The 19,963-nt window shown below is 42.0% G+C and overlaps 1 protein-coding gene across 1 annotated transcript in view; it reads left to right on the forward strand.

The window, feature by feature from the left end:
- LOC117512783 (E3 ubiquitin-protein ligase HECW1) overlaps positions 1–19,963 on the forward strand; it is a 521,859-nt gene that overhangs the window by 76,279 nt on the left and 425,617 nt on the right. Inside the window, exon 4 of the mRNA XM_034173001.1 lies at positions 8,343–8,437. Coding sequence (XP_034028892.1) covers positions 8,343–8,437 — 95 coding nt within the window. The remainder of the gene's footprint in view (positions 1–8,342; positions 8,438–19,963) is intronic.

The following is a 19,963-nucleotide window of genomic DNA, read 5'->3' on the forward strand; positions in this document are numbered from 1 at the left end:
CCAAGCAGAAAGGTAGAGCAAAATACAGACAGATAACAAAAGTAAACCAAACACATACCACACAAAGTCCAATTCCTGATAATCATGGTGAGGAAAAAGAAAACAGAGAAAAATAACTTCATTTTTTTTAAATGTAATATTCTCTACGATACATGGTGTCTACCCAGACCCTTCACTTTTTGTAATCTTATGGGCCTTTCACACCAGGGCCGTTAACCCAACGTGTCAACGCCTACCAATGCGTCAACTCCCCCAGCGCGTCGTGACGGCACTTCAGATGCAGCAAGGGGGATTTTCACTCTGATTTTTTTCCAGAGAAAGCTGAGCGATCGCCATGTTGGATTTGTGTCCACTAAAACACCAAAAAGCTTTAAAAAAACAGCGGTACAATGATTCTCCCATCACCCTGCTGGTAGAAGCTTTTTTCAGCTACTTTTCAGAGTGACACCGAGCCGAGGGAGGTCTAATGACGTGGTGAGATATCGATCAAACCGCGACAGTGGGCCGACCCACACAGAGTAGCCGGAGTTCTAGCTTCATCCCTGGGCAGAACGAGGCAGGCAGCCGGGGTGAAGCAGACCCACTTGGTTCAAAATTCCTCACCTCTGGATATATAAAAATGGCCAGTTTAAGCAACGGAGCTTACTTCCGCAAATTTGTCTGAGGTGAGAATAATTTAAAAATAAATTGTGACGTGCACTTTTGAAACTTTAATGTTCAGCTAACGTTAGCTTAGCCTTTTAGCTGCAGAATCACAGTCAAAATGAGTGAATGTAAATAATTATTTTTTTCCTTCCAAATAACGCTGCATCATTTTTGTTCATTCTGAGACCATAAAAAAACGCAATTTTAAATCTTTTTTTTTTTTGGGTGGGGGGTGGGGAGTATTTGTCCCACAATCAGGAATATTTGCTGTGCAGACGCACTTCAAAAACTTCAAGTGATGAGCTGAACACCAAAACCTGAAGTCCAGTCGGAAGAAAATATCTCTACTCTTCAAAATGGGACAAAGGTGTCTTTGAAAACTCCACCAGAGGTCAAAACTGCAGAAGAGACTTTCATGTCTTGAGAGTCCAGCAAACCAACACCTGCTTCTAAAAAAAGCAACTATTTTATTATTTTTAAAAAGCTGTTTCATTTTATATTTTAACATTAAATGAATGGATCATTAAACATGTCCATGAAGTCCAAAGTTTACATTTGCACAGGTAGAAGAAGCCCTGCCCTGATTGTGCATAATGTTAAAACATTCACAATCACTAGAATATTCAAATTCATATTTTAGAAATTGCTCTGTCCTGATTTCAATATTCAGACCAATCACATAATCAATGAGGATTATGTTGCATTAACAATCACATTGCAGTCATTGTTAAATTATCTCCTGTTGCATTATTATAAACATTTGTATTTATTTACAGTGTCCGTTTTTCTGGTTGAAATGAGATATGAATAATCTACCAGACTTAAAAAATGTAAACATTTCCATGCTTTTTTTTTTTGTCTAAAAATAAATATCCAAGGTTCCTTATGTTAAACAAGAAATCATTTAATATGAAATAACAGTATGCTATGGTTTTAATTTACAGATGAAGAAAGGTTTCTAAAGAAACTTTTATTTTACTATTTTAATTACAAGTGTTATAAACTTTTTACAGTAATCAGAAATTTTGAATGTTTCTGTGAAGGCTATCAGTTGTCCATGTGGTCTCCATAGTAGAGAAGCTTGAATCCTGGACTGGACTGGGTTGCTTGAGGCCAGGACGTTTCGCTTCAAATCGCAGAAGCTTCCTCAGCTAAAATTCTTGCTCTGGTAGTCTGACTTCTGTCTGACCCTTGTAGAGAAGAACGAGGGTCAGACAGAAGTCAGACTATCAATCAATCAATCAATTTTATTTATATAGCGCCAAATCACAACAAACAGTTGCCCCAAGGCGCTTTATATTGTAAGGCAAGGCCATACAATAATTACGTAAAAACCCCAACGGTCAAAACAACCCCCTGTGAGCAAGCACTTGGCGACAGTGGGAAGGAAAAACTCCCTTTTAACAGGAAGAAACCTCCAGCAGAACCAGGCTCAGGGAGGGGCAGTCTTCTGCTGGGACTGGTTGGGGCTGAGGGAGAGAACCAGGAAAAAGACATGCTGTGGAGGGGAGCAGAGATCAATCACTAATGATTAAATGCAGAGTGGTGCATACAGAGCAAAAAGAGAAAGAAACACTCAGTGCATCATGGGAACCCCCCAGCAGTCTAAGTCTATAGCAGCATAACTAAGGGATGGTTCAGGGTCACCTGATCCAGCCCTAACTATAAGCTTTAGCAAAAAGTAAAGTTTTAAGCCTAATCTTAAAAGTAGAGAGGGTGTCTGTCTCCCTGATCTGAATTGGGAGCTGGTTCCACAGGAGAGGAGCCTGAAAGCTGAAGGCTCTGCCTCCCATTCTACTCTTACAAACCCTAGGAACTACAAGTAAGCCTGCAGTCTGAGAGCGAAGCACTCTACTGGGGTGATATGGTACTATGAGGTCCCTAAGATAAGATGGGACCTGATTATTCAAAACCTTATAAGTAAGAAGAAGAATTTTAAATTCTATTCTAGAATTAACAGGAAGCCAATGAAGAGAGGCCAATATGGGTGAGATATGCTCTCTCCTTCTAGTCCCTATCAGTACTCTAGCTGCAGCATTTTGAATTAACTGAAGGCTTTTCAGGGAACTTTTAGGACAACCTGATAATAATGAATTACAATAGTCCAGCCTAGAGGAAATAAATGCATGAATTAGTTTTTCAGCATCACTCTGAGACAAGACCTTTCTAATTTTAGAGATATTGCGCAAATGCAAAAAGCAGTCCTACATATTTGTTTAATATGCGCATTGAATGACATATCCTGATCAAAAATGACTCCAAGATTTCTCACAGTATTACTAGACATCAGGGTAATGCCATCCAGAGTAAGGATCTGGTTAGACACCATGTTTCTAAGATTTGTGGGGCCAAGTACAATAACTTCAGTTTTATCTGAGTTTAAAAGCAGGAAATTAGAGGTCATCCATGTCTTTATGTCTGTAAGACAATCCTGCAGTTTAGCTAATTGGTGTGTGTCCTCTGGCTTCATGGATAGATCAAGCTGGGTATCATCTGCGTAACAATGAAAATTTAAGCAATGCCGTCTAATAATATTGCCTAAGGGAAGCATGTATAAAGTGAATAAAATTGGTCCTAGCACAGAACCTTGTGGAACTCCATAATTAACCTTAGTCTGTGAAGAAGATTCCCCATTTACATGAACAAATTGTAATCTATTAGATAAATATGATTCAAACCACCGCAGCGCAGTGCCTTTAATACCTATGGCATGCTCTAATCTCTGTAATAAAATTTTATGGTCAACAGTATCAAAAGCAGCACTGAGGTCTAACAGAACAAGCACAGAGATGAGTCCACTGTCTGAGGCCATAAGAAGATCATTTGTAACCTTCACTAATGCTGTTTCTGTACTATGATGAATTCTAAAACCTGACTGAAACTCTTCAAATAGACCATTCCTCTGCAGATGATCAGTTAGCTGTTTTACAACTACCCTTTCAAGAATTTTTGAGAGAAAAGGAAGGTTGGAGATTGGCCTATAATTAGCTAAGATAGCTGGGTCAAGTGATGGCTTTTTAAGTAATGGTTTAATTACTGCCACCTTAAAAGCCTGTGGTACATAGCCAACTAACAAAGATAGATTGATCATATTTAAGATCGAAGCATTAAATAATGGTAGGGCTTCCTTGAGCAGCCTGGTAGGAATGGGGTCTAATAAACATGTTGATGGTTTGGATGAAGTAACTAATGAAAATAACTCAGACAGAACAATCGGAGAGAAAGAGTCTAACCAAATACCGGCATCACTGAAAGCAGCCAAAGATAACGATACGTCTTTGGGATGGTTATGAGTAATTTTTTCTCTAATAGTTAAAATTTTGTTAGCAAAGAAAGTCATGAAGTCATTACTAGTTAAAGTTAATGGAATACTCAGCTCAATAGAGCTCTGACTCTTTGTCAGCCTGGCTACAGTGCTGAAAAGAAACCTGGGGTTGTTCTTATTTTCTTCAATTAGTGATGAGTAGAAAGATGTCCTAGCTTTACGGAGGGCTTTTTTATAGAGCAACAGACTCTTTTTCCAGGCTAAGTGAAGATCTTCTAAATTAGTGAGACGCCATTTCCTCTCCAACTTACGGGTTATCTGCTTTAAGCTACGAGTTTGTGAGTTATACCACGGAGTCAGGCACTTCTGATTTAAAGCTCTCTTTTTTAGAGGAGCTACAGCATCCAAAGTTGTCTTCAATGAGGATGTAAAACTATTGACGAGATACTCTATCTCACTTACAGAGTTTAGGTAGCTACTCTGCACTGTGTTGGTATATGGCATTAGAGAACATAAAGAAGGAATCATATCCTTAAACCTAGTTACAGTGCTTTCTGAAAGACTTCTAGTGTAATGAAACTTATTCCCCACTGCTGGGTAGTCCATCAGAGTAAATGTAAATGTTATTAAGAAATGATCAGACAGAAGGGAGTTTTCAGGGAATACTGTTAAGTCTTCTATTTCCATACCATAAGTCAGAACAAGATCTAAGATATGATTAAAGTGGTGGGTGGACTCATTTACTTTTTGAGCAAAGCCAATAGAGTCTAATAATAGATTAAATGCAGTGTTAAGGCTGTCATTCTCAGCATCTGTGTGGATGTTAAAATCACCCACTATAATTATCTTATCTGAGCTAAGCACTAAGTCAGACAAAAGGTCTGAAAATTCACAGAGAAACTCACAGTAACGACCAGGTGGACGATAGATAATAACAAATAAAACTGGTTTTTGGGACTTCAATTTGGATGGACAAGACTAAGAGTCAAGCTTTCAAATGAATTAAAGCTCTGTCTGGGTTTTTGATTAATTAATAAGCTGGAATGGAAGATTGCTGCTAATCCTCCGCCCCGGCCCGTGCTACGAGCATTCTGACAGTTAGTGTGACTCTGTCGTACCTTGCTGGCATCAGACGCGTACATCACGGGTCGTTGTGCAAAGACGAGCGAACACTGCATCAGAAAGTCCGCGCACGTCTCCACACAACCACCGTACGGCTCTGGGGGACTTATGTATGCTTCAGGGGATGGTAGGGGGGTTCGTTGAACGACCAGTGGAATGTTAATATCCGGCACCGGGTCGGCAGGAGGAGGAGCCGCAGCAGCGCTCTGATCGCGCGTTTCCACCTGTGCGGTGAGAGCCTCCATCCTGCGATTAAGGATGACGTTTTGCTCGGACATCAAATCCAGCCGAGCGGTAAAGGCGGTGAGGATTTGCTGCAACTCACCGAGCACGCCTCCTGCAGACGCCTGTGCACCCTGCTCTTCCATTGGCTGTCCAACAGATGGGTGACGCCCCTCGGGATCCATGACGCTGGCCGAGATATCCTGTTGTGAAAGTGTAGTGACACGGACCCACAACAGGGGGCGCAAATGAACGGTCAATAGATGAGCCAAAAAAGTAACAATTTAATGTTGTGAAGGTGCACAACGAATATACAGACAATCTCAGAATCTGATAACAGTCAATCCACAAAGGTGACATGTGGGCAGGCTCGAGGATAGAAGACGTCTGTCCTGAGAAGAGCCGGAACCACACGATTTCCGCCGCCACCGAACCTGGTGAATACTGGAGCCGCCAAGTCCCGAATTCCCAGGTGATCACCGTCCCCGACTGTCGGATCTGGTACTGCTGGCGAAGAGCAAAGACAGTCAAGTGTGGGTGTGTGTACACCCAGTAACAACAACGGTGGGAATGCCACCTCCACCTCTAATACACACTCGTGCAGCGTCTGTGTAACCACTTATCTGACGGGAAGTAGGACGAAACAGTCGCGACCCACGCCGGTCCTCTGGTTAGACAGCTGCAACACAATAGCTCTTGGAATCAATCAATACAGGCAGAGAAAGTTACCTCCATAGAAGTACGATATCTCGGCGATGAGGTGGAGATGACGTCTGGGTTTTATGGAGTGAGATGATGAAGAATGAGTGACAGCTGTCAGGAAATAATGAGTGACAGCTGTCACTCCCGGCTGTGTCCGTGGCGGCAGCGCCCTCTCGTGCCTGAAGCCCGCACTTCAGGCAGGGCGCCCTCTGGTGGTGGGCCAGCAGTACCTCCTCTTCTGGCGGCCCACACAACAGACGCGTCTCATCGAAAATATTGCTTTTGTAGACCGATTTGTGACACCTCTGCCGCTTCCAAAGCCTGCGGTGTGAAAGGTCCAGCTAAACTTAACTCTCTAAATGCAGTGTAGGTCTCCACGGGCAGTCTGCGACCTTCTATGGCACTGAAGACACGCACGTGATCCGCCTGTCTCACACACAGTTCTGGCATCTTTTTAATCTTTAATCTTTAATCTTTTTAATCTTAACAGCACATGCAGTGAGTTGTATTGGAGGCTTAAGATATTTTCATTAGTTTAACTTGCTTCTGTTTTCCCACAATAATAATACAATAACATGCATTTGGAGGGCGGTATGCATTTTCAGAGGCCCAACGTCCATGCCCAGTCACCCAAAATGACCGATATTTGCCCGAGTTAGATGAGACATACACAACACATTAACAATATTTAATGTCATTTCAAAAGGCATGACACCCAGAAAACATATACATAAAAAGTTGGCTCACTTTAACTTTTGTCGTGTTGCCTGGTACCGCGCTGCTCTCCAAATTCACCAGGGCATCCTCATCAAGCTGGCTGCTTTGGCTGCTGTTCATTGTCAGACTATCCATGATAAAATCATCAGGAATATCCATATTGGGACCAACACACACTTCTCGCCCTTTTATGTTATCGTCTGCGGACAGTTCTTGGGTTGCGCATGATATGATGTCATCACTTTATGCACAGCGGGTGGGTATGGGGATACCCGCCCGTTACTGCGGGCAGGTATAGACAGGTAGCGTAAATGTAAATCTATGCTACCGGCCCAGCAATTCCTCAGTAAGTGATAATAATAATACAATAACATGGTTTTGGAGGGTGCTATGCATTTTCAGAGGCCCGACGTTCACCCCCAGCCACCCAAAATGACAGATAGTGACTGGGCGTGAACGGAGGGACTCAGAAAATGCATACCACACGACAACAGCATGTTATTTGCATTATTATCACTTTTTACTGAGATACACAACACGTAACGCGTACATAAAAAGTTGGCAGTGCGTCTTCATCAAGCTGGCTGCTTTAGCTGCTGTTCATTGTCGTACTATCCATGAGAAAATCATCCGGAATATCAATATTGGGAGAAAAACACACTTCTCGTTTTTTCATCTTTTCCTCTGCGGACAGTTTTTTTTCCCCTTTTGCGGACAGTTTTTGGGCTGTGCGTGCTATGACATCATTTGTTTACGCACAGCGGGCGGGTATAGCCAGGTAGACGTTTTTTTTCTTTTTTCATTAAATCTTTTACATTATGTATTCTGACCAATAGGCTGACATATATATATATATATATATATATATATATATATATATATATATATATATATATATATATATATATATATATATATATATATATATATATATATATAATTCTAGTTGTTATACCCTTATCACACTCGAGGCCGAATGAAAATTCGACCCACATTCGGGGAGTATCGAGGTGCATTTGAAAACATTGGACAACATTTTTAGAACCGTCTAAACAGTCGGGCACAGTCATGCAGATATTTCAAATGTTTTGCACATGTTCAAAAGAGTCATGGCGCAGTTGAGGTAGTACTGCTATCGAACGACAGTCGAAATGCCGTCTGGCGGCAGTCTGACTGCAAACAATTGGACGCCATGAAAACAGCCTTCGTGACATTCTGATCATGTTCGGTGGGATGTTAGTCATGTTTCCGCCACATCAAACGGTGGCTAAATGTCCCGAATGTGCCTGAACGCACCCTGAGTGCGCCTCGAGTCCTGCTGGATTATATTCTGCTGAACCACAATCAGACTGCAATTGTACGGCTTCTAAGTGCATTTTTATTGTTCTTACTGCAATCTGGCAGCTGTCCAGGTACTGTTGCTGTATTTCATGCACTTATTATTTGTACTGCGTTCAGAGTCTCATGTGCACAGCACGTGTGTGAATCAGTCGGGGTGGGGAGATGGCTGTCCTCCACAATTATTATTCCCTCCTTGATGTGGCACAAATTCTGTTTTTTTTTTTTTTTCATTCTGCCTGATTCACCTTGGCTCGTGCTCATCCGTTCTAAGTTTGATGGAGTATTAATATTCTTATGTCTTTCTTATCTCTTCTCTGTGTTGTCAAAGCTGAGACCCAGGTGTGCTTCAGATACTACCATGGTGTCACGGGAGCTCTCAGGGCAACCACACCCAGCGTAACAATCAAAAAGGGCTCTATACCTGTAAGTGTTCCTTTAATGGATCTGTCTGTTTTAACTGTGTAAAATAATAATAATAACATTATATATATATATATATATATATATATATATATATATATATATATATATATATATATATATATATATATATATATATATATATATATATATATATATATATATATAAATGCTCATTCTTTGTATTGAACCAGAGCAGCTTGAAAGCCAATACCAATTATAGGTTGAACCTGTTAATGCTGATGTTTCAGTGTTTCTGTCAATGACTGAATCAGCGCTTTCATTTAGGAGATGCTGGATCTTCTGTGTATAAGTTCAACATGTGTTGGACTAATTCACACACGCTGCATATTGTTTTATTTTTTGTGATTTTGGAATACATCTGTTACCCTGGGCCACTGAAAGTCTGCATTTGTTTGTGTGTGGGGGGGGTGCTTTTAATCATCTGAATTAAAAATGGAGGCTCAGGGGGGTATTTCTGATTCATTCATCACAGAGGTGTTAAACAAACTGTTGTTGTTTGACTTTTGGCTGCTCTCGATTGTTCAGGGTCACCACAGTGGATGCAGCATAGATCAGCATTGTGAAGTTTTATACCAGATGCCCTTCCTGATGTAACTCCAGTTTAATTGGAGAAACAGACACAGCCCCGGTCTTCCGAAGAGGTTTCCCATCCAAGTACTAACCAGAACCTACACAGTTCAGCTTCAGAGATCTGATCAATCAATTCAATTTTTTTATATAGCGCCAAATCACAACAAACAGTTGCCCCAAGGCGCTTTATATTGTAAGGCAAGGCCATACAATAATTATGTAAAACCCCAACGGTCAAAACGACCCCCTGTGAGCAAGCACTTGGCTACAGTGGGAAGGAAAAACTCCCTTTTAACAGGAAAGATCTGATCTGATAAGATCAGGTTCACAGAGAGGTGTTAAACAAGCTGTGTCACTCATAAATTCTGCTGAAATCAGGAAAATAGCTGTGAAAGTATTCATAGAATTTGGGGAATTTGGAGATGTTGAACGTTAAGTATCAAACACATGAAAATGCGAAAGACAGATAAAAACTGATTTGACACAGTATGATCCCTTTAATAATTATCTTATTGGATCCAGGACCACTTAATTTTTATATCTGCCCACAGAACATTATCATCTGGATGTAATACATCATGAATGAAGCATTTTAATAATATCTTAAACCTGAAAGTGTTACGGTTTTACCAGAAATGAGCAGGGCTCAAATGTGTGAAGCTGTGGTGAAAACACGATAACAGCTTTACTAACAAGGCTAAATGGAATTTGAGGATGGTCAGCCTGATCCCGTCAGATCTGAGAAGCTAAGCAGGGCAGGATCTGGTTAGTACTTGGATGGGAGACCTCTTTGGAACACCAGCGGCTGTGTGTGTTTCTCCAGGTGAAACTGGAGTTGTGTCAGGAAGGGCATCCGGTATAAAACTTGTGCCAATTACCAATGCGGATCTGGCTATATTTGCTGTGGCGACCCTGAACAAAACCGGGAGCAGCCGAATGGACAACATGTGGAGGCACCACAGCACAGAGACACAGGCTGAAGCAGATTGGAATGCTCAGTGTGGAACCAGGACCAGGTGGCCACAACGGCGCTGATGGAGAACTGGAAAGCTGGGAAGAGGAAGCACATAACAGGTCAGGATGCAACACGATGGAAATCATTCTATAGTCAAAAGGCAAAATACGAGGGGTACTGAGGCCAGGTTACTGCACAGCAAAACTGAGTTTCTGGGGAGTGTGGAGTGGAGGAACCAGAGTTTAAAAAATGAGGTGGGCTTCATAGATAATTGGCAAAGCTTCTGGGGAAAACCTGGTGTTGTTAGGAGAGACGGCATCCATCCCACTTTGGATGGAGCAGCTCTCATTTCTAGAAATCTGGCCAATTTTCTTAAATCCTCCAAACCATGACTATCCAGGGTGTCCAGTCCCTGTTAGTAAATGATATAATAATGGATCAACATATTGATTTATTCTGCCTTACAGAAACGTGGTTACAGCAGGATGAATATGTTAGTTTAAATGAGTCAACACCCCCGAGTCACACTAACTGCCAGAACGCTCGTAGCAGGGGCCGAGGCGGAGGATTAGCAGCAATCTTCCATTCCAGCTTATTAATTAATCAAAAACCCAGACAGAGCTTTAATTCATTTGAAAGCTTGACTCTTAGTCTTGTCCATCCAAATTGGAAGTCCCAAAAACCAGTTTTATTTGTTATTATCTATCGTCCACTTGGTCGTTACTGTGAGTTTCTCTGCGAATTTTCAGACCTTTTGTCTGACTTAGTGATTAGCTCAGATAAGATAATTATAGTGGGCGATTTTAACATCCACACAGATGCTGAGAATGACAGCCTCAACACTGCATTTAATCTGTTATTAGACTCAATTGGCTTTGTTCAAAATGTAAATGAGCCCACCCACCACTTTAATCATATCTTAGATCTTGTTCTGACTTATGGTATGGAAATTGAAGACTTAACAGTATTCCCTGAAAACTCCCTTCTGTCTGATCATTTCTTAATAACATTTACATTTACTCTGATGGACTACCCAGCAGTGGGGAATAAGTTTCATTACACTAGAAGTCTTTCAGAAAGCGCTGTAACTAGGTTTAAGGATATGATTCCTTCTTTATGTTCTCTAATGCCATATACCAACACAGTGCAGAGTAGCTACCTAAACTCTGTAAGTGAGATAGAGTATCTCGTCAATAGTTTTACATCCTCATTGAAGACAACTTTGGATGCTGTAGCTCCTCTGAAAAAGAGAGCTTTAAATCAGAAGTGCCTGACTCCGTGGTATAACTCACAAACTCGCAGCTTAAAGCAGATAACCCGTAAGTTGGAGAGGAAATGGCGTCTCACTAATTTAGAAGATCTTCACTTAGCCTGGAAAAAGAGTCTGTTGCTCTATAAAAAAGCCCTCCGTAAAGCTAGGACAGCTTACTACTCATCATTAATTGAAGAAAATAAGAACAACCCCAGGTTTCTTTTCAGCACTGTAGCCAGGCTGACAAAGAGTCAGAGCTCCATTGAGCCGAGTATTCCTTTAACTTTAACTAGTAATGACTTCATGACTTTCTTTGCTAATAAAATTTTAACTATTAGAGAAAAAATTACTCATAACCATCCCAAAGACGTATCGTTATCTTTGGCTGCTTTCAGTGATGCCGGTATTTGGTTAGACTCTTTCTCTCCGATTGTTCTGTCTGAGTTATTTTCATTAGTTACTTCCTCCAAACCATCAACATGTCTATTAGACCCCATTCCTACCAGGCTGCTCAAGGAAGCCCTACCATTATTTAATGCTTCGATCTTAAATATGATCAATCTATCTTTATTAGTTGGCTATGTACCACAGGCTTTTAAGGTGGCAGTAATTAAACCATTACTTAAAAAGCCATCACTTGACCCAGCTATCTTAGCTAATTATAGGCCAATCTCCAACCTTCCTTTTCTCTCAAAAATTCTTGAAAGGGTAGTTGTAAAACAGCTAACTGATCATCTGCAGAGGAATGGTCTATTTGAAGAGTTTCAGTCAGGTTTTAGAATTCATCATAGTACAGAAACAGCATTAGTGAAGGTTACAAATGATCTTCTTATGGCCTCAGATAGTGGACTCATCTCTGTGCTTGTTCTGTTAGACCTCAGTGCTGCTTTTGATACTGTTGACCATAAAATTTTATTACAGAGATTAGAGCATGCCGTAGGTATTAAAGGCACTGCGCTGCGGTGGTTTGAATCATATTTATCTAATAGATTACAGTTTGTTCATGTAAATGGGGAATCTTCTTTTATGGAGTTCCACAAGGTTCTGTGCTAGGACCAATTTTATTCACTTTATACATGCTTCCCTTAGGCAGTATTATTAGACGGCATTGCTTAAATTTTCATTGTTACGCAGATGATACCCAGCTTGATCTATCCATGAAGCCAGAGGACACACACCAATTAGCTAAACTGCAGGATTGTCTTACAGACATAAAGACATGGATGACCTCTAATTTCCTGCTTTTAAACTCAGATAAAACTGAAGTTATTGTACTTGGCCCCACAAATCTTAGAAACATGGTGTCTAACCAGATCCTTACTCTGGATGGCATTACCCTGATGTCTAGTAATACTGTGAGAAATCTTGGAGTCATTTTTGATCAGGATATGTCATTCAATGCGCATATTAAACAAATATGTAGGACTGCTTTTTTGCATTTACGCAATATCTCTAAAATTAGAAAGGTCTTGTCTCAGAGTGATGCTGAAAAACTAATTCATGCATTTATTTCGTCTAGGCTGGACTATTGTAATTCATTATTATCAGGTTGTCCTAAAAGTTCCCTGAAAAGCCTTCAGTTAATTCAAAATGCTGCAGCTAGAGTACTGACAGGGACTAGAAGGAGAGAGCATATCTCACCCATATTGGCCTCTCTTCATTGGCTTCCTGTTAATTCTAGAATAGAATTTAAAATTCTTCTTCTTACTTATAAGGTTTTGAATAATCATAGTACCATATCACCCCAATAGAGCACTTTGCTCTCAGACTGCAGGCTTACTTGTAGTTCCTAGGGTTTGTAAGAGTAGAATGGGAGGCAGAGCCTTCAGCTTTCAGGCTCCTCTCCTGTGGAACCAGCTCCCAATTCAGATCAGGGAGACAGAAACCCTCTCTACTTTTAAGATTAGGCTTCAAACTTTCCTTTTTGCTAAAGCTTATAGTTAGGGCTGGATCAGGTGACCCTGAACCATCCCTTAGTTATGCTGCTATAGACTTAGACTGCTGGGGGGTTCCCATGATGCACTGAGTGTTTCTTTCTCTTTTTGCTCTGTATGCACCACTCTGCATTTAATCATTAGTGATTGATCTCTGCTCCCCTCCACAGCATGTCTTTTTCCTGGTTCTCTCCCTCAGCCCCAACCAGTCCCAGCAGAGGACTGCCCCTCCCTGAGCCTGGTTCTGCTGGAGGTTTCTTCCTGTTAAAAGGGGAGTTTTTCCTTCCCACTGTCGCCAAGTGCTTGCTCACAGGGGGTCATTTTGACCGTTGGGGTTTTTACGTAATTATTGTATGGCCTTGCCTTACAATATAAAGCGCCTTGGGGCAACTGTTTGTTGTGATTAGGCGCTATATAAATAAAATTGATTTGATTTGATTTGATTTAAATGTAGACAGGTTGATTAGTGACAGGTACAGTTGATTAGTGATAGGTTCGGTTAACCCTCTGGATTCTTGGCTGTTTTTGGCCGTTTTTGACTACTTTTTGTTTTACCTTCATAATTTACCTTAAAACTGTTTACCTGGCCTTCTTTGGTGTCCTTTTTGTTCAGCACAACCTCTGGCTGGACGTTCGTGGGAGGGTTTAGGCAGTGGTCCACCAGAAGTGTCTCTTGACAAGATCCAGCATGCGGTGGAATCCGGGATGACAAGAGATCTTGGATGAGTGTGCGAACTTTAGAACCACTGAACAGGCCGAGGGTGGCACAAAGAGTCGACCGGGAGGCCCTGCTCCAGGGTCTGGGTAGTGCTGTTGTGCCTCTTGGATGACCCTCTTGATGTCCCATCTCAGGAGCCCCACGACCAAGCTTGCTGGCAGGATCAGATCGGGAGTCGAGGGTTTGTCCGGGGTGGACAACTGTCATGATAGAGTGTCCGTTTTAGTGTTTGTTGATTCAGGGTGTTGTGTGATGGTGAATTTGAAATGTCCAAAGAATAGGGACCACCTGGCCTGTCTGAAATTAAGTCTTTTGGCTGACTGGATATAAGCTACGTTTATGTGATCAGTCCAGACTATGAAAGGAATGGCAGTACCTTCGAGCCAGTGTCTCCATTCCTCCAATGCCTCTTTGACCGCCAAAAGTTCCTGGTTACCCACATCATAATTGTACTCAGCAGGTTGCCGAGAAAAGAATATGCATGAGCGGAGATATTGGTCGACCTCAGCCCACTGGGACAGGATGGCCCCGATCACATTGTCAGAGGCATCAACCTCCATGATGAACTTGTTGTTAGGGTCTGGCTGGACGAGAATGGGTGTAAAGGAAAAGTGATGTTTAAGCATTTGAAAAGCGTGTTCAGCCTCGGAAGACCAGAACAATGATGTTTCAGGAGAGGTGAGTTTGGTGAGTGGGGCAGTGATCTGACTGAAGTTGCTGATAAAATGGTAGTAAAAGTTTGAAAACTTAGGAATTGCTGGAGCTGTTTAACATTGATGGGTGTGGGCCACTCTGTGACTACACTAACCTTGGCAGGATCTGGTTTAATTTGGTTTCTGTGAAAGATAAACCCAAGAAATGAGACTGATTCTTGGTGGAAGGCACATTTTTCAGCCTTGACGTAGTGGCAGTTTTCTAAAAGTCACTGAAGGACTAGGTCAGGAGTGGGCAACAAGGGCCAAGACAGTGCAGAGTTCCTTTGCAACCAATTACCTCAGCATGTGGGTTTCCTGATGAGCTCCTCCCTTGAACATAAACACCTGATCATCAACCGTTTGCTGGGTTATGGCACGCAACTGAGTGTCATCAAGGGCATTAACCATTATGGGGCTATGTAGTTCCACCACTGGAATGTTGCCCTGGGAGATAATGTTTTGATCAAGAAATTTTTTTTTGGCACCGGAGACAATTAAAGCCTGTCATGGGATGGAATGGTTCTTGAAATAGTCACTGGGATTTGAGTCTGCGAGGAGTTACTGACAGCAATTTTACTATGGCTCACCAATAGCCTGGAATCTATTGGCGAATGTTGGGTTTTGTCCGAACAATCACGGATGTCACCCCAGTCACTACAATCAATGCACTCCCCTGCTGCTATTTTGCGTTGTCTTTCTTCAGGTGTCAATCTAGCGCAGTCGTTGAGGGAAGTGCATTGCCGGTGGAGTGAGAGGAAGAAGGAACGGGACCTAGTCGCAAAGGGATCTGAGGGAGAGATGAGCGTTCTGCCTTCTGGCCCTTCTCCCAACATCTTTCCCTCAACCGGTTGTTGATTTTAATGGCAAGAGTAATTAACTGGTCAAGTGTTTTCGAGTTCAACTCTGACCGCCAGGTCATCCTTAAGATTTTCGGCCAACCCATGAACAAAGTGCATCACAGTGCCGCAGTGTTCCAGCCTGCCTCTGTGGCTAAGACCAGGAACTCAATTGAATAGTCTGTGACACTGCGGTTCACCTTTCAGAGTGAAAACAGCATTTTGGAGACCATCCTAAACTCCTGGATGAAAGTGGAACATGACTCAAGAATGGGGGAATACTGGCCTCAGAGGGCCATATCCCAGGCTTCCCCCAGAGCAGAGTGATAAGGTAAGCGATTTTGTTCTGATCAGTGGAGTAAGCGGATGGGCTTTGAGAAAACACAAAGGAGCATTGTAATATCACGTATCTACAGATCTGGAGTATGGTTCAGTGTTGCAGATGACAGTTTTGTGGACTACCGGAGACAGTGCTATTTGTGTAGGTTGTGGCAGTGATGGAGGTGATGCAGTGGTGTTCTGAGCTAACTGGTTAGTAAGTGCTGACAGTTGAGAGCAGAGCTGTTTTACCTGTGCAGACAAGATCTGTTGTTGACCTGTGAGGGTCTAGATTTGCTGCTGCTGGTGTCCTAAAAGTGTGCCTTGCAAGCTGAGGGCCTTGTGAACCAGGTGGGCTTCCGGTGAATGCATGATGGTTTTGCCGGAAAATGAGCAGGACTCAAATGCAGGGCGCTGTGGTGAAAACACTATAACAGTTTTATTAACAAGGATAAATGGTGTTTGAGGATGGTTTGTGGAGGCACCAGAGCATGGAGACACAGGCCGAACCAGAATGGAATGCTCAGTGTGGCCAGGTGGCCACAGTGGAGGAAGCGCAGAACAGATTAGGATGCAACATGATGGAAATCATTAAATAGTCAAAAGTCAAAATATGAGGGATACTGAGGTGCGGTCACTGCGAGTGTGGAGTGGAGGAACTGGGGTTTAAGTGCAGGCAGATTGATTAGTGACAAGTGCAGTTAATCAGTTCCATTGCACAGCACCTGGGAAGAACAAAGAGAGAGAACAGAGAGGGAACAAACACCAAGGCAGCACAACAGTAAGGCTGAATCTCAATTCTCCCCCTCAGCCCTTCCCCTTACCCCTTACCCTCTGTTTTGTGCGGGCACGAGAGACAGAGGGGTGTCTCAATTCTCTTTTTGGAGCAAAGTGGAGGGGAAGGTGGAAGGCTACAAAACACTCCGTTTGGAGGGAATCTGGATGCACACTCCGTTTGGAGGGGTAGGAGGAGCTTACTGTTGTCTTCAAAAAAACAAACATGGCGCGAAAGAGCCGCACAAATGAAGTGGCTTTCATTGCAAATTATGCTCTTTAGAAAGTTATAATGTGCCAAAAAAACTTTACAGACAATTGTCTATGACAGCAATGTGTATGCTGCTGGATGCATGTTGTGTATATTGTCGTTCTAAGGAATAACTTCGCTCGTGCGCTGAGGCGTTATAATGCGCATACACACGATCATCATCAGGGTTTTTATCTGTCCTCCCATCTACTTCTGTTTTGTAAAGCAAACACAATCATAAAAAGGAACTGCTGTCTCAATGAGAAAAAAACTGATGTAACAATTTGCATGGATTTTTTAAGTTATGTCAACTTAGTTATTTCAACTTTCAACTGAGTTAGTGCTACGAGACATCTCTAGTTAAGTTGAAATAACTTTGGTTAAGTTGAAATAACTTTTTAAAAAAAATTGATGTGAAGTCTTACATCACTTTTTCTTGTTGAGCCAATTTCAATTTTCAATTTATTTTCCTTTATATAGCGCCAAATCACAACAGAGTTGCCTCAAGGCGCTTCACACAGGTAAGGTCTAACCTTACTAACCCCCAGAGCAACAGTGGTAAGGAAAACCACTGAAGAAGAAACCTCAAGCAGACCAGACTCAAAGGGGTGACCCTCTGCTTGGGCCATGCTACAAACATAAATTACAGAAATAATTCACAGAACAATTCACAGACGAATATACAAGAATTGCTGTTGGTGCACAGGACAAGAGGGTCGCCAACACAAAAACAACTCCCATTTCTGGATGGAGCTGCACCTTAAACAGAGAAAAAACAGAATCAGGCATCAGAAAGACAAAAAAAACTGTATAATTTGCCAGCATTAATCAACAAGAAAAACAGAAGAAATACTAAGGTGATCGCCGGCCACTAGCCCTAAGCTTCACTAAAAGACCCAGAATTTAGGTGAAGTTGAGGCCGCGGCCCGTTCCAATTACTAATAACATGAATTAAAAGAGTAAAAAGCGTAAAGCAAAACTGTACCAGTATGCTAGCCATATGAAAGGGTAAATAAGTGCGTCTTAAGTCTGGACTTGAAAGTCTCCACAGAATCTGATTGTTTTACTGACGCAGGGAGACCATTCCACAGAACAGGGGCACGATAAGAGAAAGCTCTGTGACGCGCAGACTTCTTATTCACCCTAGGGACACAAAGTAGTCCTGCACCCTGAGAACGTAAAGCCCAGGCCGGTACATAAGGTTTAATTAGGTCAGCTAGGTAGGGAGGTGCCAGTCCATGAATAATTTTATAGGTTCGTAGCAGAACCTTAAAATCTGATCTCACTGGGACAGCAAGCCAGTGAAGAGACGCCAAAATGGGTGTAATGTGGTCGAACTTTCTGCTTCGTGTCAAAAGTCTGGCTGCAGCATTTTGAACCAGTTGGAGAGCCCTAATGCTAGACTGCAGTAAACCAGAAAATAGAACATTGCAGTAGTCAAATCAAAGAGATGAATGCATGGATAAGGGTCTCAGCATCAGCCATAGACAGGATGGGACGAATCTACGCTATATTTCGCAGGTGGAAGAAAGCAGTCCTAGTAATATTTCTAATATGGAGGCCAAAGGACAACGAAGGATCAAAAATTACCCCAATGTTCCTCACTTTGTCAGTGTGATGTATGACACACGAGCCTAGGCTGAGTGTTAACTGGTCAAATTGATGCCGATGTCTCACTGGACCAAGAACCATCATTTCAGTCTTTTCGGAGTTTAAAAGTAGGAAGTTTCTACAACCAACTTCTCACTGCTGCAAGGCAATCTTCTAAGGATTTTATGTGAACGAGATTACCAGCAGTTATCGGCATATATAACTGAGTATCATTTGCATAGCGGTGAAAGGTAATCCCAAAACGCTGCAATATGTGCCCAAGGGGTGCCATATAAAGGGAGAAAAACAGTCAAGACAGACCCCTGAGGAACCCCAAATTTCATGTCACCAGGGTTAGAGGTAGTGTTACTGTACAAAACACAGTGAACATCAGCCATGCAAGGGCACTCTCAGTAATCCCAAAATGATTTTCCAGCCTATCAAGTAGAATACGATGATCCACTGTATCAAATGCAGCACTGAGATCTAACAGCAGCAGAACCGTAGTGGTGTCCGAGTCCATTATAAACAGAAGATCATTCACCACTTTAGTGAGAGCCGTCTCTGTGGAATGATATTTTCTAAAAGCAGACTGCAGTGGCTCAAAGAGATTATTCTCAGTAAGATAGTCTACGAGCTGTCGTGACACCACTTTTTCCAGAATTTTAGAGCAAAATGATAGATTTGATATCGGCCGATAGTTTTTCAATACACTAGGATCAAGATTAGGTTTCTTAAGTAATGGTTTAATCACTGCAGATTTGAAACGTTTAGGAACAGATCCAGAAGTTAAAGAAAGATTAATAATTTCCAGCACAGTCGGCCCAAGAGTGGGCCACAGGTCCTTAAACAGTTTTGTTGGTATAGGATCATATAAACAGGTTGTGCTTTTTGTTGACATTACGAGTTTTGTCAGCATATCTAGAGAGATACTATCAAATTCTGTAAATCTAGGTAATACCTCAGTAGTGACGCCCACCCCAATAGCAGGGTGTAGTGGCTGGGTTAAGGCATGCTGGGATATGTTGAACCTAATGTCATCTATTTTCTTCTCAAAGTAATCTAGGAAATCTTGTGCTGTAAAAGGAGAGCGAGCTATAGGTGGTTGTCCATGAATAAGTGTTGCCACCATGTCGAACAAGAACTTTGAGTTATGCTTATTTTTGTTCATCAAATCAGAGTATTAGGTCCGCTTTGTAGCCAATAATGCATGCTTATAGTCTAAGATAGCATCATGCCACGCAAGGTGGAATACTTTTTGAACAACGCCATTTCCGTTCTAGACCTCTTGCTTTATGCTTGAGGTCACGCAGGTAATCATTGAACCAAGGTGACTACGATTTGGGGGAGCGCGGTTTCAACACAGGTGGTGCAATCATGTCGAGTGTCGTTTTGAGCACTGAGTTTAAACTATCCACAAGTCTGTCTACTGACTGGGTATTTGTCAAAAGTGAGGCTAAGACATCAGGCAGTCTAGCTTCTAGTTCAGTCTTAGTTGAGGAGTTGATGCATCGCTGCAGTGATAAATAAGGTTGTTCCACTAAACACGGCAGCGAAACTGTAAACTTAATAAGTGAGTGATCAGAGACCACTGATGTAAGAGGCATGTTGTC

Source organism: Thalassophryne amazonica, chromosome 1 (genome assembly GCF_902500255.1).
Source record: "Thalassophryne amazonica chromosome 1, fThaAma1.1, whole genome shotgun sequence".
Taxonomy (NCBI): Eukaryota; Metazoa; Chordata; class Actinopteri; order Batrachoidiformes; family Batrachoididae; genus Thalassophryne; species Thalassophryne amazonica.